Raw genomic sequence first — 25,898 nt, forward strand, 5'->3', positions numbered from 1 at the left:
TTGCGAATGAAGCTCCAACTTCTACCACAGTAGATGACCAAAAGAGGAAATGGCCAGATGACAATAAATACAATACATGGTAGGCACATGAATGAATTTGCCTGATTCACCATCAGGCATTTAATAACGAAACTTAAACATGCAGGAAGGGGTAGAAACTGGAAGAGCGAAGGCTTTAAATAGAAAAAGGACAACATTTCCCCACCCGAAGGTTCTAGGGAGTCCACCACATGCGTCCCCCCAGAATTCCCCCTAGTAACTAAAGTCTGTGTAGTGGGGGGTGGGGGTTTCATAGGCTGTCCACAGCGGCTCTGGGGAACAGAAGTCCGGCCGGGGGGCGGGCGGAGGTGGAGAGACCGAGGGGGTGTCGTTTGGGGGGGGGGGGGGGGGCAGGGGGGCAGCCCCGGCGCACAGGCCAGGCTAACTCCAACGCCTGGGTCGAGTCCAGTCGGGCAGGCTTCATAGCAGGTCCACGGTCCACTGAATGTGCTCTGGGTGACCACTGACACCCACCACCAGGTGTCCGGCCTTAAGGACGTGGAACGAGCCGTCGTTGGGGGGGTGGCAGGGGAGGGTTGCAGGGGACCGTGGTGGGCATCATGGTGGACGAACACTTCCCCCGCCGACCGCAGGCCGTTTGGGACCAGAGCTGCGTAGTGGGGGTTGGCGCAAAGGCTCTGGTGTTGTTCAGCAGGGAGGCTTGTTGGATGATATTACAAATGGACTCAGGAATGTGAATATAATATTCTTCTTGATCTTTGTGGAACATATGAAGTGATTAAAGCATAACCCTCTCCAGACCTTAAAAATATTGTTATTACCATCATCATATTGGCATTTTATAAATGTACACTTTATAATGGTATTGATCATCAGAGAAAACTAAACAAACACTTTTTTTTTATTAGCAACAACATAAATACAGTAAAACCTTACACATCTAAATACACAAACCAGAATTATAAATAGCTACATTTTCAGAAACTCATTTTAATGTCACTTCAGGACAATGAGAGTTTAATGTCCCAGATGTTTTGATGATGGCAAATTATTATATCGCATCATGATTTAAGATTGCCATTGAAAAGCTCGACTTGAGGAATCATGCAATGATAACGATTGTTTCTATCGGAGACCCTGAACATGGAAAACATTGGTTTGACAGTGTGAACATACAGTAGCTCAAAGCAAGACTGATTGCAACATATTATATTACAGTGTCTCTTACTGACAGCCTCTTTAGTCCTAGTATCAACATACTCTTTATTTGATTTGACTGGCACTATATTGCACTCCTGTACAGTTTCAGCCTATAGACTTTGTTGTATATTTTTTTTAATTATATGTTGCATATTTGGTGTATATACTGTGTACCTACTGTAATTAGTCCCTGATTGTATGTATGTATGTATGTATGTATGTATGTATGTATGTATGTATGTATGTATGTATGTATGTATGTACTATCTATCTATCTAGATCAGACTGGCTCATACAGAAGATGGATGAGGTGCAGAACAAAAGAGTCAAGTCTCCAAATGAGTGAAATCAGCCTGGCAGGTGAGAAACTAGATATGATGACGAGTGTAATCACTCATATCAGACTGTTGTTGTTTTTTTTACAGAAGAAGAATTCAGGAGGTGATTATGATGACGCTGGACGCTGATTGTTTGTAGAGGAGAAACTAGGCCGAGCTTTGCCCGGGTGCGTGAAGACGGAGTTTCTCGCTCTGCATCAAGCTGCCTCCATTCAGGCGCTGCATGGAGAGGGCGGGCGCTGCGGCGCTCTCTCTCCCGGAGCCCCTGCTGCACCTGATCCTGGTGCACAGCAGGTAGAAGATCTCCACCACGTTCATCAGTAGCGACACGCAGGCCACCACCAGCATGAAGATGATGAAGATGGTCTTCTCCGTGGGCCGGGACATGTAGCACTCCACCGTGAAGGGGCAGGGCTTCCTGGAGCAAGGGATCATGGGTACCAGCATGAAGCCGTACAGGTAGTACTGCCCCACGATGAAGCCGACCTCCAGGATGATCCGGAAGAAAATGGTGGCGATGTAGCTGCCCAGGAGGTTGCCTTTGAGGGTGATGTGCCCGCTCGGGTCGCTGTACTTGGGGGTCTTGACCAGCACGCCCTCGGTGGCCCTCTCCAGCGCCGCGCGCAGCTTGTTCTCCTTGTGGATCACGTGCAGGACGTGGGCGAGGTAGACGAGGGTGGGCGTGGACACGAAGATGATCTGCAGCACCCAGAAGCGGATGTGCGAGATGGGGAAGGCGTGGTCGTAGCAGACGTTCTTGCAGCCGGGCTGCTTGGTGTTGCAGATCATGTTGGACTGCTCGTCGCCCCAGACCTTCTCGGCGCCAGCACCCAGGACCATGATCCGGAAGATGAAGAGCACGGTCAGCCACACCTTGCCGATGACCGTGGAGTGAGACTGGACCTTGTCCAGCAAGGAAGACAGAAATCCCCACTCGCCCATCTGGTCTGCTGGTTCTGGATGGAAGAATACCAAGAGAAGAGAGAGGAAAAACATTGAATGAGAAAAAAGAAAACTATGAATGTGATGTAAGTGTAGGAGCTCAAGGAGGTTTTTGAGACATTGTATTTTGGGCATTTGTACCAGTAAATTATGTTTATGATAATGCCAATGCCAGGAGATTCTTACTGGCTTGTCCTGTTTTAGTGATTCTGTCTTTGGAATGTCTACACACACTATTCATATAAATGAGACACAATAGGATACATTACAGATGTTATATATTTATTATGATACTGTACATAACAAGTAATGTAATACTGTACAACATCTCACAGACAGTAAGTGGGGCTATTATCCCAATTCCACATTCAAGATCCACAACTGAGTGGTTCCCTCACACACACACACACACACACACACACACACACACACACACACACACACACACAGACACGCACACAGACACGCACGCACGTACACATGCACTGGTAACATAGCTGGTTAAACTATTCAAATTAAACTCAAATTAAATACAGTATACTTGATTGATCTTGCAGGGCAGAATGGAGTCACAATCACAAAATGCAAATCAACTGCACCTCACATATTCGACTATTAAAGGCGTAGTTCGGAATTTTGGACATAGAGTCTCGACTTAGCCAGGATGTTGTTGATTGATTGATCAGTTGATTGAAAGATCATTTTCAGCTGCTTCCATGCTGTCCTTCGGGTGGTCATAAATGAGGCATTATGTCCAAAATTCTGAACTACCCCTTTAAGGGGTATTTTGATTGACATCCGTGGCAGACAGCAGTTTGTGTTTGTACAGTAGACTGGAACACGTGCTGTTTTGGTGCATTGTAAGGAACTTTTTACTGAGATAAGTCTGCCATAAAATGTGTTTGCGCAACAGAGGGCATTCTGTATCTTTGATATTAGACCCGACTGTATAGGCTTTGCAAACATGTACCGTTACAAGTGCTTCTTGCAGTTTAAAGGTATACACAGCATTTTTAAGCACGAACAGTTTATGGAAAAGTATTAGGATTAGCTATACTGTACTGTATGGCACATATGAACTAAAATCCTGAGAATATCCAGGGTCCTGTGATACCATGCAGGGGGTTTGATAGCTCCATCCTAGTGTGTTAGTTCTGGGGCCACAGCAGGTGTGTTTTGTCTGCATTAATTATTGACTTGCCTGAGGCTCAGCACAACCGTTAACGGGGTGACAGAGGTAAAGGATCCAAAATACTAACGTTTCAATACCAACGAAATCAGACTGACAGACAGAGACAGACTAAGGGAACTGCTTCGGAAAATTATATGAATTATCAATCTTAGTTCAGATATTTTTAAGTTTGACATTTATTCATTTGCTGAGACAATATTGATTAACAGACAAATATACCCCCTAATTATTGTACACAGTAAAGAATCTGTAAAATAAAAGTACAGTATTCAAAAAGTAAAGAATTGGAACTTCGGATGTCTTACCTTTAAATGCTTACTCTCTAAACAGCACGCTGCAGTACCTGCACCTCTTTAAACAGCCAGGACCTGAGAAGCCAAGTGACAGACAGAGCCACGGTACATGGGCACAACCTGTCTGTAGCACCTTGAACTTTAGTTTTTCACTGGAATTGCACAACTTTCTGTGCTGGCTGTCACGTTGTCGTTCGTGACATCTGGAAAATGATAAATCGGGAGTTGAGAATTAGAGTCAGTGTGCCCTGGGATGATTGCACAGGTAAATGATTAGCTGAATGATGACAAAGTGTTTTTTCAGAAGTTTCAAAATAATGAATAGTCATTCATGTGTGATTGTGATCTACACTACACACATAGGCTAACAATGGGTTATGATTATGAAGTCTGATTGATTTTCGGAAGATAAAAGATACAGTGATGTTATAAAATCTGGTGGTGTATTTATGTTGTCATGCCTATTTTTATGTGAAGCACTTGGTGTGTATTATTATTGTTATTATTATTGTTTTTATTATTATTAATAAGCATAATAATAATAATTGTATTGTTGTCATTATTGTTGTTGTTATTGCTGTTATTATTGGTATTATTATTGTTGTTGTTATAAATATTATTAATAATAATATTATGTGGTAGAATAGTGTAATATTATCTACTGTAACTGTAATATATCTGTGCGGTAGAATCGCATAATAGCATAATATAATCCAGCTATGTGGTAGAATCGCATAGTGGTAGAATCGCAAAATATAATCTAGCTATAGATTAGCATAAAATAATCTAGCTATGTGGTAACATGCTTTATGTACAGTAAATCCATTTATGGGGAGGGTGGGTGTGCCACTCCTGATACTGAGACAGGGACAGAGAGAGCCTCATTCCCTTATATAAAACAGATTAAGGAGATTCTCACTGGCTTGTCCTGTTTTAGTGATTCTGTCTTTGGAGTGTGCCTCACATCTACACACACTATTCATACAAATGAGACACAATAGGATAAATTATACTGTAGATGTTATATTTATTAAGATACATAACAAGTAATGGGATTCTGTACAACATCTCACAGCCAGTGGGGCTAATTATCTCAATTCCACATTCAAGATCCACAATTGAGTGTTTCACACACACACGCACACACACACACACACACACACACACACACACACACACACACACACACACACATAAATACGTATATAATGCCAGGATAATGCTTTTACTGTAAAATCGACAAAAAAAAAAAAATCTTTCCAAATGAAAATATAAAATATACCTCAACAAAGACATAGATTTACTCCAACAGACATTAAAGACAAAACATTCAGTTGGTGTATCAGTATCCGTTCAGATGATGTTCAATATTCAACAATACAAAAGATTCACAAGGTCACAATTTCCATAATTTCCAACTCTTTCTTAATGGTCGCCCAGAAGCCGTTTCTCCTCCTTGGCGCCATCCAGACTGCCCCCGATGCTCTGGCCGCTCTCTAACTCCAGGTTCATCTTGTTCTGCTTCAGCGTGTCCTCCGTGTCTGGTCGCCCGCCCCAGCCGGGTCCGCTGGCGGGCAGGCTGGCGGGGTTCTCCGCCGAATTCACATGGCGCCTCCTTCCCGAGCCCCTTCCGCACCTCACCCTGGTGCACAGCAGGTAGAAGACCTCGACGACGTTGAGGAACAGCGACACGCAGGCCACCACCAGCATGAAGATGATGAAGATGGTCTTCTCTGTGGGCCGGGACATGTAGCACTCCACCGTGAAGGGGCAGGGCTTCTTGGAGCAGGGGAACATGGGCACCATGATGAAACCGTAGAGGTAGTTCTGGCCCAAGATGAAGGCCAGCTCCAAGCAGATCTTGACGATCAGATGGGTCATGTAGCTGGCCAGAAGGTTGCCCTTGATCTTGATCTTACCCCTGTCGTCGGTGTACTTGGGTTTCTTGCCACTCCCCGCCTGGCTCTGGAGCAGCGCTCTCAGCTTGTTCTCCTTGTGGATCACGTGCATGGCGTGGCCCAGGTAGATCAGCGTGGGCGTGGAGATGAAGATGATCTGCATGACCCAGAAGCGGATGTGGGAGATGGGGAAGATCCAGTCGTAGCAGACATTTTCACAACCGGGCGTCTGCGTGTTGCAGATGAAGCCCGACTGCTCGTCGCCCCAGACGTTCTCCGCCCCGGCGCCCAGGACCATGATCCGGAACAGGAAGAGGACGCTCATCCACACCTTGCCGATGACGGTGGAGTGGGACTGGACCTTGTCCAGCAGCTTGGAGAGGAAGCCCCAGTCACCCATCGTGGATGATGTTCAGCCGATATCTGAAGAGGAGGAGATGGGGGAGGAAGAGGAATCACATTAACCAGGGGTTTGGACGTAAGGGTACATTGGTCACTTTCAGGGCAGGAAGTAGTTTTGGAGGTGTGCATGTACAGTTATGGCATCATCATCATCATCATCATCATCATCATCATAATCCAGCCTCAGATGTCACCTGATAATATAAATCCCTGCATCAAATCTCATCTCAACAACTGAATCCCTGACATGGGCTGCAATCTTAAATCTGCAATAAAATCTGTTTTAAGTATGCAATAAAATCTGTCTTAAACCTACAATCAAAACAGTCCTAATTCTGAAAAAAAAAGAAAAAAGAAAAGTGTCGGATTCAGTCCATCTAGAAGCACGTCCCCATATCAGTGTGACAGGGGTGGGTACAGGGCAGGAGAACACTTAAGATAAGATAACGCTTTATTAAATCCCCAAGGGGATGGAATCCAGGTGTTACAACAGAAAAAAAAAGTACTGAATACAAACGAAGCAAAAAAAAAGTGAGGTATGCATAGTATAGGTCGGTCTTATCTACTATATGAGTCAGGAAGACATCCTGTCAATGTTTTCCACTCAATTCCATCCATCTATTTTAATTATTAAACTAACAATTGTGACACGTACAGTACGATGGCATTTGGCCAGCTGCTTGAAACGAATTAATTCCTTACTAATAATACATTTAGACTGTACAACAATTATCAATTGGTCCTTGTTTGACAAAAAAATAAATTTCTCATTCATACACATCGCAGTTCAAATGTAAGCTGTAGGTCACATTGTCACTACTGTCACACTTGACAGGATAATGGACATTAAAAGACACTAAAATAGGCTGTGTGAGATTGTCTATGCAGTGACTTATTGTGATATCTAGCCTTGGACATTGGAAACATGCTACATGTACGAGAACATTTTGGGTTATTTTTTCTCTCCTGAACTGGAATTCCTTCATGGTTTTACGGTCGTATTCTTTTAACTGATATGCTCAAGTAATTGTCAAAATTCAACAGAAAATCAATTTGAGAGAAGCATTCCCCAGATAACAAAATAGAAATAGTAGTTTTACCATTTACATTAGTCAGAATGATGTGAGAGCATAGAACAGAGTAATGTCCTCTTACCTGGTTTACCTGGCAGTGACGAGCAGCTCTAGCTCAGACTGATCGCGAAAACAAATTGAACCTTGAGTTTTTGGGGGCTGGCTGGTTGAAAGTATGTTGCGTAAGGCATCTGTCTGTCACGTTGGCATAACAAGCAAATGCATTTTTTAAAAGCAGGTGTGTAATGATTGACAGATAGATAGATAGATACATGTATACATAAACCCACAACCAGTTGTCTCTTAACAGGAATCATTCAACATCTGTATCTGCTCTACAATCTGAGATTACAGATGAGATTACAATGACACTGTACAGTTCACTTCATGGAACATTCACAATGGGCCCTCACACTATCAATTGAGTCAGATCTGACAGAAAAACATTAAAAACAAACAAACAAAACAGATACCAACCAGAAATTGATATAAATGAGAAGTTTATTACATGATATTACATGGAGTATTCTTTAGTCTGACTCTATAGGATGTAGGTTTTTGCCTCTGATTGGCGCGGCTTGGATTAAATCTCCCGACACTATTTTGTAAGAGCACAGTTGGGAAAAAAACAACAACACAAGCTCCCATGATGATTGTGATAGGTTTAAAGAAATACAGCATTTTTGCCTCTATCTCAGAATGATAACTGGTTGCAGCCAGAACTTTCTCTAGCGCTGGCACAGACTGGTTTAGATAAAAAATAGAAGTGTGGAGATACAGTAGGTCTGGCTATGTGACCAGTGTTCTCTGACAAAATACTGTAGTATTCTTTTAAGAAATAGTTTGGCTCAAGTCTGGTTGGGCATCATAACAACAACTAATGAAAATGTAAACAAGTTGTATATATATATTAAAAAAAGAAGCTTAATATGATATAATACATTGCTCCCTGTAAAAGGTTGATAATTGATAGTGATTGGTAACTACTTAATTAGGACTGGAGCAGTAAACAGGGTATGTAGACTCTTGGCACAATAGCCTCAGAAACGCACAAGATCTCAATCGGGCAGGGTGTGTGAAAAAGCCTTGTGGACTGAAGCTGACACACACGCATGTGCACACACACGCACACACACACACGCACACACTAGACCTCAGATATGAACCTCCCCCACGTTGTCGTCAGACGCCACACTCTTGGCAACCCCTCCCCCTCCTTCCCCCCCTACCCCCCTTCCCCCTCCTCCCCCTCCCCCCTGCAGCTTCCTGCCCTGTAGCTCGAGCTCCAGGTTCACCCAGTTCTGGATCATGTGGTCACGGTCGCCGAACGCCTTCCTCTCCAGGACCGGCGGGGTCACGGGGGTCACCGTGTAGTCCTGCCGGCGCGCCAGACACTCCTTCACGGAGCGGACGCACAGGTACTGCAGCTCCACCAGGCTGAGGAGCAGCGACACGCACGCCACCACCAGCATGAACCAGATGAACACACTCTTCTCCGTGGGCCGCGACAGGAAGCAGTCCACCTAACAATGTCAGTAGCCATTTTGTGTCATCGTTGGGGACCCACATTGGAAATTAATGTTTTTTTGTGTTGCCTTTTGTGATTAATTTTTCTTAAAGTATTAATGAATGAATCAACCAACCAGCCAATCAACCAATCAATCAATCAATCAATTAATCAACTAAGCAACCATTGACCTTGTGTGGGCAGGGGAAGCGGTTGCAGACGTAGCGTGCATCGAGGGTGAAGCCGTACAGGAAGTACTGTCCCGAAATGAAGCCCGCCTCCAACAGGATCTTGGCGATGAGGTGGAGCACGTAGCTGCGCAGCAGACGGCCTCGCAGGTTGATCGTCCCGTTGTCGTTGCTGTACTTGGGCACCTGTGAAGAGAAGGAGAGGAGAGAAGAGAAAGAGTAATAATAATAATAAAAAAAACATTATATTTATATATTTGAGTGCTGAAAAACAATTTAGCTAACGTTGCCTCCTTCCCAAATGTGTTGGCTAACGTTAGCATGATCTCAATTTCTGAACTTAGCTTCGCTTAACCCAACCCAGTAGCTTAACCTAATTTAACTGAACCTAAACTTAATGTCTAGAAAGTAAAATGTTCCTTGATTTGAAGTGTTCGCCCTCAATATGACCTTGAACACTGAGGCCCAGTCCCAATGTCCCCCCTAAACCCTCAAGCCCTGAGCCCTCACAGACTTATTGACGTCACCTGGCAAAGTGGTTGAGTGCGAGAGGCTGCAAGGGCTCGAATTGGTATAAAAAGGAATGGGACAGCACTTGTGACATCACATTACGTTGACGTGAAAACATATTTCTTACTATTGTGGGCGTGGGGCTTTTTTGTAAATCAATTTTTTTTTTTTTTATAATGAAAACAAAATAATTATAAGGCTACTTGTGCAGATAAGCAAGTCCAGCTGAAAACATGAAACATATTTTGTTCTGTAACGTGAACGTTACGGTTGGTTGATCTGTCCGTGCTTGTTTATTGGCTGTTCTTCAGGTAACCCCGTGTTTCACGTCACGACGCTATGAACTGTGGGTAATTCCCTTGGGGTAAGTCTGCAGAAATGCAGACTTACGGGAAGGGGCCATAAAGGGCTCAAAATGGCTGCCGGAGAGCCCTCACGCACTTGCCGAGTTGACATTGGGACACCCCTAAGCCCTCGCGGACTTCGCGGGAGCGCGCTCTTAAGTCTGCGAGTCTGCAAGGGTGGACATTGGGACTGGGCCTCAGAGTCATGAATACGCGTACGGTACCTTGTAGCTCTTCCTGAGGAAGAGGTTGGCCTGGTCGTCCTCGGGCTGCTTCCTCATCCTCTCCCTCACTTTCTTCTCAGCGTGGATGACGTGGAGGACGTGGCCCAGGTAGATCAGCGTCGGCGTGGAGACGGAGAGGATCTGCAGCACCCAGAAGCGCACGTGCGAGATGGGGAAGGCGTGGTCGTAGCAGACGTTCTCACAGCCGGGCTGCTGCGTGTTGCACTCGAAGTCGGACTGCTCGTCGCCCCAGACCTTCTCCGCCCCGGCGCCCAGGACCAGGATGCGGAAGACGAAGAGCACCGTCAGCCACACCTTGCCGATGACCGTGGAGTGGGTCTGGACCTTGTCCAGGAGACGGCCCAACAGATCCCATTCACCCATTTCGACCTCCAGTTGTAGCTTCTGAAAGAGATGGAGGACACAGAAATGTGACTGACCAGACAAAATATTATACAAAAGGCATAAGCTTGTTATACGGCTACGCCAAGAAGAATTCAAACGACTTGATTTCAAACACAGCAACAGTTGTGTAGAAACTATTCCATCATGATAGCCTAAATCATAATGTAGAGAGCTACAGTAATACGTTCTCTCTCAAGGCCCATTGCTATCAGTCCTGTGGGGTCAGTGTGAGCACATTGATAAGTGGGTCACCAGGAGCTGATTCCAGGACTCCATAACAGATCAGTCCAATCTGCTGGGAACCAAGGACCTGTCCTTGTTCAACCCCTAAACATGGAGCCACGATCACAATGTTGCAGTTTGTGTCAAAGGCTTACAGTCAGACACTGTTGGATAGGCAAGCACTAGGCACAATGATTAAATGTTGATCATTATTTAGGCCTACAGAAAGATGTGGTGGTGTGTTTTTTCACTCCTGGCCATTGACGGCAACCGATTAAACAGGTGCCAGTGAACCTGTCGTCCCCCACCCATGATGCATGTCATCGGCAAGTGTGTACGTGTGAATGGGCTTTTCTAGTTTGTGTCTATCTATGGAACCGTCATTTAGTCTGGGATGAGAAAACAGTGATCCAACAGAGGAATGCAGGCTCTACTCTTTCATTCTTTCAGTTGAGACCACATTTTAGGCCCACCTAACAGCATGACTGCCTTCTTCACAGCTGGAAAACACATTAAGACCTAGCCATACTCTATCTCTGATCTATCCGGCATCATTGAACTACCATCTGATCTGATAATGACTATAACCAAGTTATAGTTATTTATGTATAAAGCAAAATGTACTTGGCAATGGGAAAAATGAATAGTGGCAAGCGACCAGGTGGTAGGCTCAGATACTGTACATGTGTGAGTGAACGCACGCACTATCATACACAGGTCAATCTAATTTTGAGTTTGGCAGGTGATGCTAGGCTGTACCATTGCATTGTGCTAGGCACAAGAATTAGCAAGATGTGAATGCCCAAACAAGCCAGAAGCTTAATTTTATATTTTTGGAAATCATAACAACAGTGCCTATAGTGCATATTTCCTCAGGCATGTTTTATTTAACTAATTAATTAATTAATTATTTTTAATGCACCTTATGCAAAAAAAAAAAAAAAGTCACTGCTCATGCTCCATGGTGAGCGTTGCCCCACCGATACTCTGGCATGCCTACTTGCACCTTGGTCTTTAGACTTGAGATGTACAATATTCCCTCTCATACCTGTAGGACTACAGAGCATACAGCCTGAGATGCCCTGAGTGCCCCTTCAGTACGCTAGATATAGGCCCTAATGACCCATGACACATACAAACCTTTTGAGGGAAGGACCTCAGTTTAATACAATTGATCTAATCACAAATCACACATTATGGTTTGAATTAATACTAATCCAGACATTCAGAGTCAGTTTTAGATTATGGTTGAGCTTTAGATCAAGAAAGACAGATAAAATGAAAAACCATCTTAACTTTCAATTTCCAAACTATTAAATATACAAATAAAACATGCAGTAATTCCTGAATTGTAATTACAGTAATAAATCAATTCTTAACTTCTCAACTTACCGAAGGGCTAACCCTTCCAAGACCAGGAAAGCGGGTGGTCGCTCAGTGGGAGGAGGAAGGCAGAGTGAAGAATGAGTATCTTCTCCTCCCATCCTCCCCTTCCTCAGGAGGAGTCACAATCACAGCCACCACACAAAACTCTGAATCCCAACATCTTAACTTGAAAGGATTTCATTAGTCCAATGTCTGCCTGCCTTCCGCCATCACGTGCTCAACAGATTCTAAGGTTGTGACCATGGGAGGAAAAAACAGGAAGCATAACTTTTGATATGAGTTTCAGAAGCTCCTGTAACACTAGACATTGAGCACTACAGTAGGTACAGTAGCATAGAGTCTACATCATTGGACGATCCTGAAAGCTCTTCTACAGGATCAGCCTGTGGTACAGTACTGCATGTACTGTCTGGATATGACCTTTTACAGTACCAAACCTGGGTTTGTAATACTGATTTTACAGTAAATCTACACATTCCAATGATCATTTTGAAAATAAAAAACGTATTTAGCCTTTAATAGGCTGCCTGTTTCACTGTCAATTATACTCTTAAAGGAGTAGTAAAGGGAAAATGCATGTTTAGCCCTGTTTTAAGGTTACTTATGATCATATACAATGGTTCAGATCAAAACGTTGACAAAACTAGCACTTTTGAGACAGTCTGATAATTGCTCTACCACTGTTTTGGTCATACAATGGAGGTGGGTGGGCACCTTGAAAAATCATTCAAAAAACATGTTAAACTCTCAATTTCAAAGACAAGAAACTCACCGAGGTGTTAGTTGGCGTTCTGACATATAATTCGCCATAAAGTAAGATTCTAGTTCATCTGGAAAGGCTTTTTTAAATATATAGCATATAACTATTTAGTCGCAGCACATACATGTGTAAACTTCCGCAAACTAGGTAGCCTAGCAACATAAACAATAACAATAGCTACCGTAAGTAGTTCCGCTTCCTGAATCCCCTGTGCGGATTGATCTACACATCTACAACGGTCGCGTCAATACAAGTCAATGGATTTCATAAAATGATCAATAAAACCCTACAGGATTCATACTTTGCCGCGAATTTCATGTCAAAACACCAACGGACACCAATTACCCCCTCGGTGAGCTTCTTGTCTTTGAAATCAAGAGTTTGTGAGCTTTGAAATCAAAAGTGCTAGTTTTGTCAACGTTTTGATCTGAACCATTGTATATGATCATAAGTAACCTTAAAACAGGGATAAACATGATTTTTCCCTTTACTACTCCTTTAAGTACCAATGCCATGGGTATGCAGTCTCTTCCAAATCCCTGGTGATATAGATAGCATTTTTATGTAGACAAAAACAATTCATAATAAAAACTCCCAAAGAGCTTTTAGAAAGGTGTGGAATAAAAATATAACTTTTCCCCCAAAAAAATAGTTAGCATTCAAATGTTGATGGGTCTGAAATTAATGTTGTGTTTCTGTCTGAGATTTCAGAGGTTGGGTTCCCTTGTCTAACAAGACAGTTAGCCAGTGAGCCAATAGTATTAGGACCACGCATGGTATCTCCGTGTCAGAAGCGATCAGGAGATGAGAACTATTGGCTCACAAGCCTGCTTTCCTGCCTGCCTGCCACCCTTTGCTTTACGTGTCCTTGTGTGGTTTACAAACGTCTGACCTTGTTACACTGAACGTCAGACAGAGGATATCTCAGTTTGTCAAACAAGTTCAGCAAGTCAATCATTCACCCAAGGGTGTCTGCTAGAAAATCATAACACTGGCCAGGAGTTAGACAATTAATTCCCTGGAGGGGATCTTTATTGGTCTTTAATGTATTTATGTACATTTGTAGTTTTAATGTGCACTGAATAATGTGTTCATATTAACCAAATATACTGGAGTAACTAGGCTAATAATAATTGATGTCTCCTCCATAGCACAACTTCTCTCTGCAATAATGCCATCATTCAATAAACATCAACATTCAACAAGCCATCAACACAATTCAGATTCAGATGAAGTGCCCAAGTTGTCCTCAACAACTAGTATTTCCATACAAAGTTAAAACTATTGTTTCCTAAAGAAGCGTCAATGTTAAACCCCTGAAAAAACTACCTCCATTACGACCTCACATTCATAACTGCATCAGTGCACCACCTCACGCCTGGAGATTCTTTCATTTCATATTCTCTGAATAAATAAGGATCACGATTCAAGCTGAATAATCTCACACCCATCACACCTGATGGTAACATCTTTCAGACTGATGACGAATTCCAACTTTGTAGTCCTTATCCAAGATGTTGTGTGAACTACAGGAAGTAGGAAGTATCTCCGACAAAGAAGAAGGAATCCTCTCAGCTTGAACCAACGAACATGCGTGATCCCAGAACCCAAATCCACTCAGGAATGCATTGCACCAGTCCATGCTGAAACAGATGAAGAGAACAGCACAGAGAAATAGTGCATAGGGTACTCAAGATCACATACAGTACATCTTTGAAATTCATGAACTCTCAAGCTGACAAACTTTGTCAGTTAAGTTATTATATTGTAGCACTATTCTACACAGGGCAAAATTAACATGCATGTACAGTGCAAAAACACACAGTACAAAAACACACACACACACACACGTACCTGGAGTGTATGAGGCCAGTAGCCCGTCGTCCTTCGAGAGACACCCAGGGTGGAGACGGCGTGGCGTGCATACACCTCAGGGCATGGCACCAGCCAGCCGCCCCCAGCCGACGCCGGCTCCCCGGAGGCCACACTGTACGGCGCCAGGCTCTGGATGAAGATGCCCTGACCGCCGTACTCATGGTGCAGGGCGCGGGAGAAACTGTCCAGGTAGGCCTGAGAGAGAGGCGAGGGGGAGAGCGGCGGTTAAAAACCCGCAGATGGACGAGGCCGAGGTCTATCTATCTGAAACTGTACGTATGTGTGTTGTAGTTTGTGTGTGTGTTTGTACTGACCGTATAGGCGGTGAGTGCAGCTCTGAAAGGCGAATGCCTACTACTACAGCGGGCTACAGGTGATATATGCACCAGGGCCCCCCTCCCCCTCTCCACCATGCCCGGCAGCACCAGCCTGGTCATCAGGGTGCAGGCGGCGACGTTCCTGTTGACCACCTCCCACAGCCTCTCCTCGGACAGCTCTGCCAGGCTCTGGAGGCCCGCCTCCGGGCACTCATCCGCGCAGGTCACCAGGAACCCTATGTCCTTCCCTGCGAGAGCATCTCTGAGAGGCTTGCCAGCCGCAGGGCCCTGGGTGAAGTCCGCCGCCACGAGCAGCGTCTCCACCCCGTGGGCCCGGGAGATGGCCGAGGCGGCGGCGGCGCCGACGTCGGAGGCGTCCCGGCCAATCAGAACGATGCTGACCCCCTGCCTGGCGAGCTCTGCTGCGTAGGCTCTGGCTATGGCCTCCGAAGCACCTGCAGAGGAGACCGGAAACAGGTTTTCATCACATGCAGTAAGATTTGAAAGATTATAATCTTGGCTATAGCCAAGAAACAGCCTGTAGCATACATTCAGTTAACAAGTAAACTGCAAATCACACCAGTAATACAGTGAATGCTTTTGCTTGCGTTGGTGTAGCCTATCCCCTTACCATAAATAACAGCCCATTGACCAAAGCGATGAGGAAGTCTCTGGCTGTTGGGCATCACCCGTGGAAGGAAATGCACCCTGATCAAGGTGTAGCAGTCCCTCGCCAGGATGACAGCCTTGCTGGCGGTGTATAGCGCGCCGACCAGAGCTAGTGTTTCCACGCAGGAATTGCACGAGTCATGCCATGACCGAGCAAGTTCTCTGTACAAAAGAGCAAAACTGTCAACAGCAGCCATGGCTACTTAGTCAATGGCAATAGGTCGGTAACTTTTCTGGGTTGATCTAGCCAGCTATGGCCGATCTGTCTAACACATTAGTTCGTCATTTCAGATTGCTCCATCAGATATTTCCATTTACATAGCAGTTGTGGTAGGCTACTTGTTTAAGCAAAATGCATACAAAATGCACACAGCTTTGTTTTTGACAGCTCTGAAGATCCCGGAAGATGTTAGGCAGTGGAGAATCACGTGATGCCAACGCAAACAATTTAAAGCCATCATCACTGTCACAGTTTATGCAAAATTCCTCAGCTTTTTCTATATTGACTCGGTACACAGTCATATCATACGACCACTGTAAAACAAAGCTATGTATAACTGTTAAAAACTACAGACAAATACCAAAAACGACAACTTTCAATACCCCACAATGCACCGGTGCTGTAGCTGTGAGTCGTTACCATAGAGACAGCTGCCAGAGAGACAGCTAACGTCAGCTAGCTTATCAAGGTAGCAACGCACTTGAACTTTACACAGCATCATCGATATGAGTTGAAACGTTACGTTAGGGAGTACACCATTCTAATGTTGCGAGCTGCTAATGCATTTACCAAAGCGTTTGCGATTTGTTTCACCATGCAAAGTTTACCCTGCCGACGTTAACCACTAGCGTTAGCTAAAATTTAGCTAGCACTATGTGCTGTCTACGCTAGCTAGCTACACTGCTCTACCTAACGTTAGCTAGGCTACAGACAGAGCGATTAAGAACACACACAGTAACTGGCTCCCTGAGCACTACTATCTAGGCTATGCATAAACGTAGCCTATGTGACTTCACAGGCAAGGGACAGACACCATCAGCGCCACTATGTCTCAGTTTTCCGCTGAAGCCGAAGCCGAGCTGCAGTCTCTGCTGAGACAGCTGCTGAAGACCATCAAGGACAGGATCTCAGGTGCTCCGTCCATAGAGTGTGCTGAGGAAATCCTGCTACACCTGGAGGAGACCGACAAGAACTTCCACAAGTGAGCATCATGGTTGAAAGCTTGTCCTGGATGTCTGAAACAACCTGATTTGCCCCCTTGATCCACCCCACAATCACATTAAAGAGGAAGAGAGATGGTCATACGTTGCTTTTATGTCTTTCTATGATAGTCTCTCTTTCTCTATACCCCCCCCCCCTCTCTCTCTCTCCACATCCCTCTCTCTCCCCCAGTTATGAGTTTGTGAAGTACCTGCGTCAGTATGTGGAGAGCTCCCTGGGGGCCGTGATCGAGGAGGAGACGGAGAGTTGTGCCAGAGGAGACAGCCACGCCATGTGGTCCGGCCAGGACACCCTGGTCCACTCCGTCACCAGGAAGACCAGAGAGTCTGGAGAGTGAGTATGGCTGCCGTTGGTGTGGGTGTGTGTGTGCGTGGATGGGTGAATGCGAGGCCGTCACTGTAAAGCGCATTGGATAAAAGCGCTAAATAAGTGCAGTCCATTTACCATTACCATTACCTTCTGCTCCACTAGGTACAACCAGATGATGCAGACACTGAAGAACACCATGATGGTGGTGGTGGAGTCTCTGATCAACAAGTTTGAGGAGGAGCAGCTGATGAAGGAGGAGAGGCACAGGGAGAGCCAGCGGGAGCAGCCCAGCAGCCACTACACTGACAACTGCTCCGACAGCGACTCCTCCTTCAGCCAGGTAGTACCACACACCAGCATTCACAAAGCTTTATTCTACAGGTTTTGTTTTAAAATTACAATTTCCCTTTGTGTCTCCATGGCTTTGAAACAACTAAAAAGATGTAACATACCACATACAAGTAAGAGATGGAGGGAGATGTACTTAGGTCTGGGTGATTAGCTATAGACCTAGACACTATTCTTTAGGGGTGGGAATTGGTAGTGATCTCACAAATCACGATTCGATTTCGAATATTGGGGTCATGATTCGTTTGTTTTCCTTATTATCAATGTGATAGATTAGAATTCAATGACTCTTCCACCATTTGACTACAGTAACCCATTAAATACAACCCAAGCACAAAATGATTGCACCTCTGCTGGACCGCCAGCAAAAAAACAACATTTTGACAATAAAATGTCTGTAGCTTTAGTGCAAAAAAACGTCCTGAAAACCAAATTGGGTGAAAATGGAATAAAATCCCCAAATCTATGAAAAAAAGATTTTTCAGACGTTGTGAATAATAATGGTAGAGAATGGAATCGGGATTCTTACATGAATCGATTTTCCCCACCACCTCTACTATTCTTGTTGCCATGTGGAGCCAGCACGGTTTGGCTTGTTGTCCCAAGCTGGTTCAGATGCCCCCTGGAGCTGTGTCCACTACAGCTGGGACAGTGAGTGTTGATTGATAAAAGGCTGAGCCTGGACTAGGGCAGTTGAGCCGAGATCAGATATCCACTGAATGGTTTTCAGTTAAAAACCTTTACCGTTTGCACAGTTTTCCATATATTGGCATAACGCTTGCGTGTACTGTGTCAATATTTCCTCACAGAGTTATGCATTCATCAAGCAAGAGCAGCTGCAAGTCCTCGCTGAAAAACTGGACCCAAGCAGACCTAAAGAGGTAACAGTTCAGTTGGTGTGCAGGTTTTTTTGTAGTGATGTATACCTACTGTATTGTTGTTTTGTTAGGCAGCTTATGCATAAATGATGTACGTACATGTATGCCCACTGTGTTGTGGATGTGTTGTTTTGCAGGTGCATTGTATTGTTATGTTGTGGTGCAGGTGTGTTGTATTGATGTTATGCAGCAGTTTTTGTATTGATGTTAACCTATTGTTATTTTGTTAGGCAGCTTTGCAGAAAAGATGTACAGTAGGCCCATTGTGTTGTGTTGCTGCAGGGGTGTTGAATTGAGGTTGTTGTGTTGTTGTGCAGGTGTGTTGAATTGAGGTTGTTGTGTTGTTGTGCAGGTGCGTTGGGAGGCCCTGCAGGCGCTCTGCTGTGCTCCTCCGTCTGATGTCCTCAGCTGTGAGAGCTGGAGCGGTCTACGCAGGAACCTCTCTGCCGCGCTAGCCGACCCCGACCCTGACCTCAGCGTAAGTCACCTGACCTTGACCTCGATCCCGACCCTGACCTCAGCGTAAGTCACCTCACCTTGACCCCTGATCTAAGACATTGACCCTGAATCTTAACCCAGATCCAACACTCCAAGATGAAAAATGGTGCTCATGAATGCATTTCATGGCTCTGTGCGCGCACGTGTGTGTGAGCAGGACATGTTTGGTATTGCTGCATTTGATAGGTTGAGAGCTTTATGCTCGTCCAAACCCCATGTCTCTGTGACCTACCCATGTTTAGATATGGCTGTTACCCTAACCCTTTTGACAATGAATGGGGGGAATTTTTCGTTCCCCAAATCAAAAAAAAAATGAATGGAGGTGAATGGCTGGCCATGTTTGGGCGGCTCGTGGACCCACTCTGTGATTTAGATCCTCTCCAAAATTGAATGGGTTCTAAATTGGCCCATGCTACACCCCTCCACTGAGTTTCATGAAAAGTGGTCTGGTAGTTTTTACATAATCCTAGTCCAAAAATCACACCCATCTGGTGAAGTAAGCGGTGCAGGCTTTGAGTTGCTCACTCACGGGAGATTTATGAACAAGACATGATCCTTACTGAACGTCTCTTGTAGTCAAAAGCAGTCAACATTTAAATGAAATATAAAAAGAGTATGGATTTGAAATTACCAACAGCTGCTAGAGTGGAGTTCTAAACATTCCACTGGGGAGCAGGATTTTCCTCACTCTCCGAGCGCGTTCGTAAATGCGCTCGGAACTCACCCGGAGTGCACTCTGGTCGTTTGGAAATTCAGAGCGCTCCGAGCATCCCCGTTCGAAAATTCAGAGCACTGCGCTCTGGGAGCACTCAGAGCACGCACTGGGTGCTTTGGCTGAAAAGACGGTTCATCCGAGCGAACTGACCGTTCGTAAATTAACTGATTTCAGAGCGCTCTATGGCGCTGAAACAGGAGCACTCTGATATCAGCATTCAAAGCGCATTTACGAGCGCACCCTCCTTCTCTCCTAAGTTCCACCATTCACTCTATATGAGGAAAGCATGGCTGGCTTCAGACAGCTCTATCTCAAAAAATATCATGTGTCAAATGTCACAGTTTAGATATTTACACCGTAGGACAATGTTGACAACGTACTGTATAATGTCTGTGTAGCTTACAAACTGTTGGAGCAGTGACAGGTTTTATTCATCATCCAAATATTTATTCATGTATTCATTGTCCCATTAAAATGATTGATTGGAATGTTTTAGAGTGGTGGCAGTTGGTGATTAGAAAATATCCACACATTTTGTAAACTGCCGGCACTCCTACAGTTTTAACAGCTCATTCACATTATAAATCGAAATGCCTGTTCTTTGATTTCTCAAGTGCCTTCAACACCATATAGCCCTTACATCTACTTGACTGGCAGACCTCAATATGGTAAATGGTAAATGGACTGCACTTATATAGCGCTTTTATCCAAAGCGCTTTACAATGAAGGCCTCTCATTCACCCATTCACACACACATTCACACACCAATGGCGACAGCTGCCACGCAAGATGCTAACCTGCTCATTGGGAGCAATTTGGGGTTCAGTGTCTTGCTCAAGGACACTTCGACATGTGGACAGGAGGAGGCGGGATATGTGAGGCTTCAGGGCCGTGTGTCAGAGCGAGTGGTCAGCATCACAGGGGCCCCACAAGGGACTGTCCTGGCTCCCTTACTGTTCACACTCTACACATCAGACTTCAGATCCAACACGGAGAAATGCCATCTGCAGAAGTTGACTCTGCTATTGCTGGATGTGTAAGAGGAGGCCGGGGGGGGGAATACAGAGGCCTAATGGAGGACTTTGTTGAGTGGTGCGCACGAATCACAGAAAAGGGAGGAAGAAGAAGGGCTCCAATGTCTCCCGTTTCCGCCCAGGGGGTTGATGTTGACTTGGTCCAGTCGTGCAAGTATTTATTATTATTTAGTAGTGCACCTGGACAACAGGCTGGAATGGTCCAGAAACACAGAGGCCATATACAAGAAGGGACAGAACCCGACTTTACTTCCTGAGGCTTAGCTCCTTCAATGTACCGCATGTAGAACCATGCTGAACATGATCAACCATTCTGTTGTAGCGAGTGCCATCTTTTTTGCGGTTATGTGCTGGTGCAGCAGCATCACGGCAGCGGCCATCAAGAGGATGGAACTGATCTGGAGCGTGGGCTCTGTCCTGGGGTCAGCCTGGACTCAGAGAGACTAGTTGCGTAGGACTTAAAACAAAATAATAAAAAGGACTATAAATTTGGACTGAATTAGATTATTGAATAGAGAATATTATTCAAAAAGAAAAGGGCAGGGGTGCTCGGGAGTTCAGACAGGTTTAATGAAGGTGCTATTTGGTCAGCTGAGTTGGGTAGCCTACAACCCACCTGTATAGCAGCATATCTCAATAGGCTTTTTAACTTTTTGCCAGAAGAGTGCCTTGGATCTTTTTCTACTATGAACAAGATTATATTATAATTTGAAGTGTCTCTTGTTTGGGTTATGATTTGAAGTAAATCTGTTTGATTGTTATAATATGAAGTTAACACAGTGTTACAATGTAGGTCTATTCCTATAGATTTTTTCAAAAGTCTCCGGGTCTGCCCATTACACTAGAATGCAGCTCCGGATTTCGAGCCCCAAAACAGAGCTCCGGCTGTATTCCAAGGCCCCCGGGTTCAAAGGGTCGTTTTCGCCGGGGTATTGTCATTGCTAGGCGCAAACGAGGGTGTTTTTCGGCGACAACGCATTAGTGTAACCCAGGCCTAAATCAGACAGAAACGACCAGAGGAGAATTAGTTGCTGTGTCTCAGTGAGTAAAGTGAAACCTCTCCAGAAGTACCAGGCCTGAGGAGAGAGCAGGACAGCCTTGCATGGAGCCAGCCCCCAGCAAGCCTATCTGCTCTGTTTTGTGAACTCACATTGTTTGCTCCGATAATCTCAAACACAGTTGAGTGTGTGAAGCAGCTACCGCTGACACCTGCCCTATCTCCGCTTCCCCACGCACGGCTCCCTGTGGGTCTTCTGCTATGGTAAACGCAGAGTCATGCTGTTTTTGTCATCTTGTTTTCCGCCCCTCAGGACAAGGTCCTGCGATTCTTCGCAAAAACATTCTCCTCCTCTCCTCTGAACGTGACACGGGAGATCTACACCAGTTTAGGTACGTAGGCGGATGATTTGGTTCTCAACCCTGAAAGCCATGACTCATTCTCGCAGTGTTCTGATCAGTACTGTGGAGGAGACGATGATTTACTTTGACCTCTGACCGCCTAGCAAAGAGTCTGGAGTCCGACTTCCTGTACCACAAGCTGAGTCTTCCCGTTGGCTCAGCTGGGGTCGATATCAACAGACCAGACATCACCAGGCTCCTCAAACAGGTAGATCAGACAAATCTATCTATAAAACCCGGGTTCACATACAACAGCTGAGACCGTTTAAAGCAGTTTTAGAATCACATTTGAACGGCGGAACTTTTAAAACTGACGTTTTCAGTATTTGACATGTCATATCTTTATAAGAGATGTTTAAAACTAATGTCTTGTGGCGGCTGTTGTGAACCTGATTATAACATGGTGTTCTTTGTTTGCATGCTAGCACTGCAGTTACTATGAATGTACTGTATGCTTTTAGCTCTCCTTGTTTTTTTCACCAGATGCGTTTAATGAATGATTTTCAAAAGGAGGTGACCACCTTCTGGATTCGCCATCCTGAGAAGTGAGTGGTTTGTCTTCATGTCAAGCAATCCAAGATGCAGTTGAATGCTACATTCTAGGAAAACTCAAATCACTCACACCAGGATGGAACTTTATATTTGGCTTCATGTATTTGATCTGCGAACTGACCTCCGCCCTCTTTGCTTCCGCAGGTACATGGAAGAGATCATAGAGAGCACCTTCTCCCTCCTGTCCCTCCACCCCGACCCCGGGCTGACCCCCCCAGGCACGGAGAAGGCCCTGGGGCCCGTCCACCTGCTGGCCCTGCTGGACATCAAGGCCTCCTGGTTCAAGAAGTGGATGGTGAGTGAGCAGCACAGAGCAACTCAATTCTCCCTCCCTTCAGTAAACACAACGGGCCCATTTCCTGGTTCAATGTTTAATATGTTGTCTGCGTCACCTTGCAGGAGTGCATTTTCGGTGTGTCTTAATTTCCTGGTACTCACCCCCCCGTCCCTCTCTCTCCCCCGCATCCCTGCCCCCCCCCCCCCCCCCCTCCTATTCTCTCTTTCCTTATCTCTCCCTCTCCCTCTCTGTCTTTCAGCATGGCTACTATAGCAGGACTGTGGTCTTCAGACTCCTGGAGAGAAAGTACAAGTCTCTGGTGAGTGAGGGACTGACTGACTGACTGACTGACTGACTGACTGACTGACTGACTGACTGACTGACTGCCACAGTGACGTACAATCCAATGACTGTGTGTGTGTGTGTGTGCGTTGTGTGCGTTGTGTGCGTGTGTGTGCGTGTGTGTGTGTGTGTGTGTGACCGTGCTGCATGTTCTCCCCTCTCAGATCGTGGCGTCTCTGCAGCAGTGTATCCACTACTACGAGTCATGTGACCAGGCCAGGGACGAGACCAGCGAGGAGAGACAGCACACCAGTGAGTTACTACAGAGTCTCTCCATGGAGAGACAGCACATCAGGGAGTTACTACAGGGTCTCCCCCCATGGAGAGACAGCACATCAGGGAGTTACTACAGGGTCTCCTCTATCAGCTGGGACATGAACATGGTGGTCTCCCAGTATAGCAGACCATCCCACCGCCCCCACACCCCAGAGGGCTGTCCTATCACTGGGATATAGAGAGGGAGAGGGGGAGGGAGGGATAGAGGGAGGGATGGAGGGTGGAAGAGGAGAGAAAGGAAGTGCAGTCGGAGAGAACCAACCGACCAACCACGACGTTCCGCCAGCAGCACCCCCGTTAAACTCCTCCAGGGCTCCGGCTTATCGAACCCATCCGAAAACCGCCCGCCAAAAAAACGACAAATAGCGATATGTTCCCCGAACGGAGGAAGGAGAGAGGGAGGGATGGGGGGAGGGAGGTGGGGAGAGAAGGGAGGGAGAGAGGGGAGCGTGGTCGGGCTGCTGTTATCTGCTCCGGGGCAGCTGCTCTGTGCGGAGCCAGAGAGAGGGGGGGCAGCGGTCACGACCTTGTGTTGCGCCAGGACAGATACACTCGCCTCGCGTCAGCGATAAACCGCTCAGAGACGCACAACAGGGGGGGTTCTTTTGCCCTCCGCAAAACCTCCCGGAAGAAATAGTCGTCCCGAAGGGGTAACAGGTGCCTTCCTCCTGGGACCTTCCGGCTAGGTGCTTGCAGATCGCAAACAAACCTCTAGTGGGAAATGCTGTGGGACAAGCGTGGACTGTGAACTTCCGTAGCCCCTATTTCCGCGGCACGTTTAGCGCTGACCCGGCGACACGTGAAGGAATTGATGAGTTTTTCTCTGACAGAGGCCGGTCCGCGTCACGGCGTGATTCGGAATCTCCGCCAGCGCGGTCCCTCTCGCTCGCTCGCTCGCTCGGCGGTTTGTCTCGGCAGCCGGCGGACGGTAGGACCTCACGTCTGGCCTGATGACAGGCAGGGAGGCGGCGGTGTGGGGCAGAGGGGCTGCTGTCGTATGGCTGACCTACTGATATATTAAGCACCTCTCTCCATCTTTCTTTCTTTCTTTCTTTCTTTCTTTCTTTCTTTCTTTCTTTCTTTCTTTCTTTCTTTCTTTCTTTCTTTCTTTCTTTCTTTCTTTCTTTCTTTCTTTCTTTCTTTCTTTCTTTCTTTCTTTCTTTCTTTCTTTCTGTCTGTCTGTCTGTCTGTCTGTCTGTCTGTCTGTCTGTCTGTCTGTCTCTCTCTCTCTATCTCTCTCTCTCTCTCTCTCTCTCTCTCTCTCTCTCTCCAGGTCCGGCCCAGACGAGTGTGTACACTGGCAGGGAGCTGGAGTATGCGTACTTCGTCCACTCTCTGTGTGTTCTGGGACGACTCCTCATTTACACTAATGGGAGGAAGCTCTTCCCCATCAAAGTCAGGAGACGGAAAGGTATGTGGTACATGGAACCGGGGATTATGTATTTGATTTCATATTTGTCCATGGAAAATAGCATAGCTTGAGCTGTAGTTTTGAGACCAAAATGACTAGGTTTGTGTGTAGCGAAGGCCTGATTTATGATTTATTCTTATCAATTCTTTTGCAATCCTGACCATCCTTTCCTGTCTGCTGGACTCCTCCCTATCCTAACGATCCGTGTGTCATCTCCCTCCCCCAGAACCCGTCAGCCTGACCGACCTGGTCGTCATCCTGATAAGCATCATGTACCAACAACCCAGACCCGCGCACGGAGACGCCTCACACACAGGTGTGGCAACCAGGGCCTCCGCTCCATACACTCACACACACACACACACACACACACACACACACACACACACACACACACACACACACACACACACACCCACACACACACAATCACTCATACTTCTAGCCACATAAATACTGGAGACCCCCCCCCCACACACACACACACACACACACACTCCTTACCACACAAACACTGGACACACACACACACACACACACACCCAGTGATACATAATCTGCCCACCCTCTCATTAGTGTGATTAACTAGCACCGTGGCGCTCGGCTACGTGTCTCCGTGTTTATGACAGCGACTTATCTGGCCGAGTGAGGGTGTCAGCCTACACCCAAAAGGCTGAATCAGAGCTTTCTGTCTGTCGGGAGAGAACAGCGCGGTACTCAGCAACTCACTCAGACGTAACAACACCGGAGAGACTAGAGTTTTATCATCTCCCAGCCTTGGGCTCAGTTCGGCCATTAAACATTATCTTGGCTTGGGGGTAGGCTCTTTTTGCTGCCCATCCGCTATCATGGGTAATATGCTGCACCCCTGCTTCAGTGGAACGGTCAGTAAC

The 25,898-nt window shown here is 45.9% G+C and overlaps 4 protein-coding genes across 4 annotated transcripts in view; 1 reads left to right on the forward strand and 3 right to left on the reverse strand.

Annotated features, from left to right (window-relative positions):
• Window positions 1–159: 159 nt before the first annotated feature.
• On the reverse strand, window positions 160–7,464 carry LOC311321956 (gap junction Cx32.2 protein-like). The gene is made up of 3 exons (XM_084453969.1): window positions 7,421–7,464; window positions 5,402–6,286; window positions 160–2,494 (listed from the first exon to the last, which is right to left on the reverse strand). The coding sequence occupies exons 2-3, from the start codon at window positions 6,261–6,263 to the stop codon at window positions 1,686–1,688; spliced, it is 1,671 nt and encodes a 556-aa protein (XP_084310095.1). The 5' UTR covers window positions 6,264–6,286; window positions 7,421–7,464; the 3' UTR covers window positions 160–1,685.
• A 1,028-nt stretch (window positions 7,465–8,492) lies between these two features.
• gja11 (gap junction protein, alpha 11) lies at window positions 8,493–10,495 on the reverse strand (the record flags this gene model as incomplete). Its single annotated transcript, XM_084453970.1, has 3 exons — window positions 8,493–8,861; window positions 9,037–9,219; window positions 10,112–10,495. 3 exons carry the CDS (start codon window positions 10,493–10,495, stop codon window positions 8,493–8,495), a joined length of 936 nt encoding a protein of 311 aa, XP_084310096.1.
• Window positions 10,496–13,928: 3,433 nt separating this feature from the next.
• Window positions 13,929–16,142, reverse strand: hsdl1 (hydroxysteroid dehydrogenase like 1). Its single transcript, XM_084454100.1, has 4 exons — window positions 15,708–16,142; window positions 15,074–15,531; window positions 14,739–14,954; window positions 13,929–14,527 (listed from the first exon to the last, which is right to left on the reverse strand). The coding sequence occupies exons 1-4, from the start codon at window positions 15,940–15,942 to the stop codon at window positions 14,456–14,458; spliced, it is 981 nt and encodes a 326-aa protein (XP_084310226.1). The 5' UTR covers window positions 15,943–16,142; the 3' UTR covers window positions 13,929–14,455.
• A 650-nt stretch (window positions 16,143–16,792) lies between these two features.
• Window positions 16,793–25,898, forward strand: part of tbc1d32 (TBC1 domain family, member 32) — a gene marked incomplete at both ends in the record, with an annotated part of 49,909 nt that continues 40,803 nt past the window's right edge. Inside the window, 13 exons of the mRNA XM_084453971.1 lie at window positions 16,793–16,947; window positions 17,139–17,300; window positions 17,439–17,616; window positions 18,434–18,505; window positions 18,855–18,980; window positions 22,060–22,138; window positions 22,252–22,355; window positions 22,631–22,692; window positions 22,844–22,994; window positions 23,236–23,295; window positions 23,483–23,570; window positions 24,868–25,005; window positions 25,232–25,321. Coding sequence (XP_084310097.1) covers window positions 16,793–16,947; window positions 17,139–17,300; window positions 17,439–17,616; window positions 18,434–18,505; window positions 18,855–18,980; window positions 22,060–22,138; window positions 22,252–22,355; window positions 22,631–22,692; window positions 22,844–22,994; window positions 23,236–23,295; window positions 23,483–23,570; window positions 24,868–25,005; window positions 25,232–25,321 — 1,465 coding nt within the window. The remainder of the gene's footprint in view (window positions 16,948–17,138; window positions 17,301–17,438; window positions 17,617–18,433; window positions 18,506–18,854; window positions 18,981–22,059; window positions 22,139–22,251; window positions 22,356–22,630; window positions 22,693–22,843; window positions 22,995–23,235; window positions 23,296–23,482; window positions 23,571–24,867; window positions 25,006–25,231; window positions 25,322–25,898) is intronic.

This window comes from Borostomias antarcticus (genome assembly GCF_949987555.1).
Source record: "Borostomias antarcticus genome assembly, chromosome: 19".
NCBI lineage: Eukaryota > Metazoa > Chordata > Actinopteri > Stomiiformes > Stomiidae > Borostomias > Borostomias antarcticus.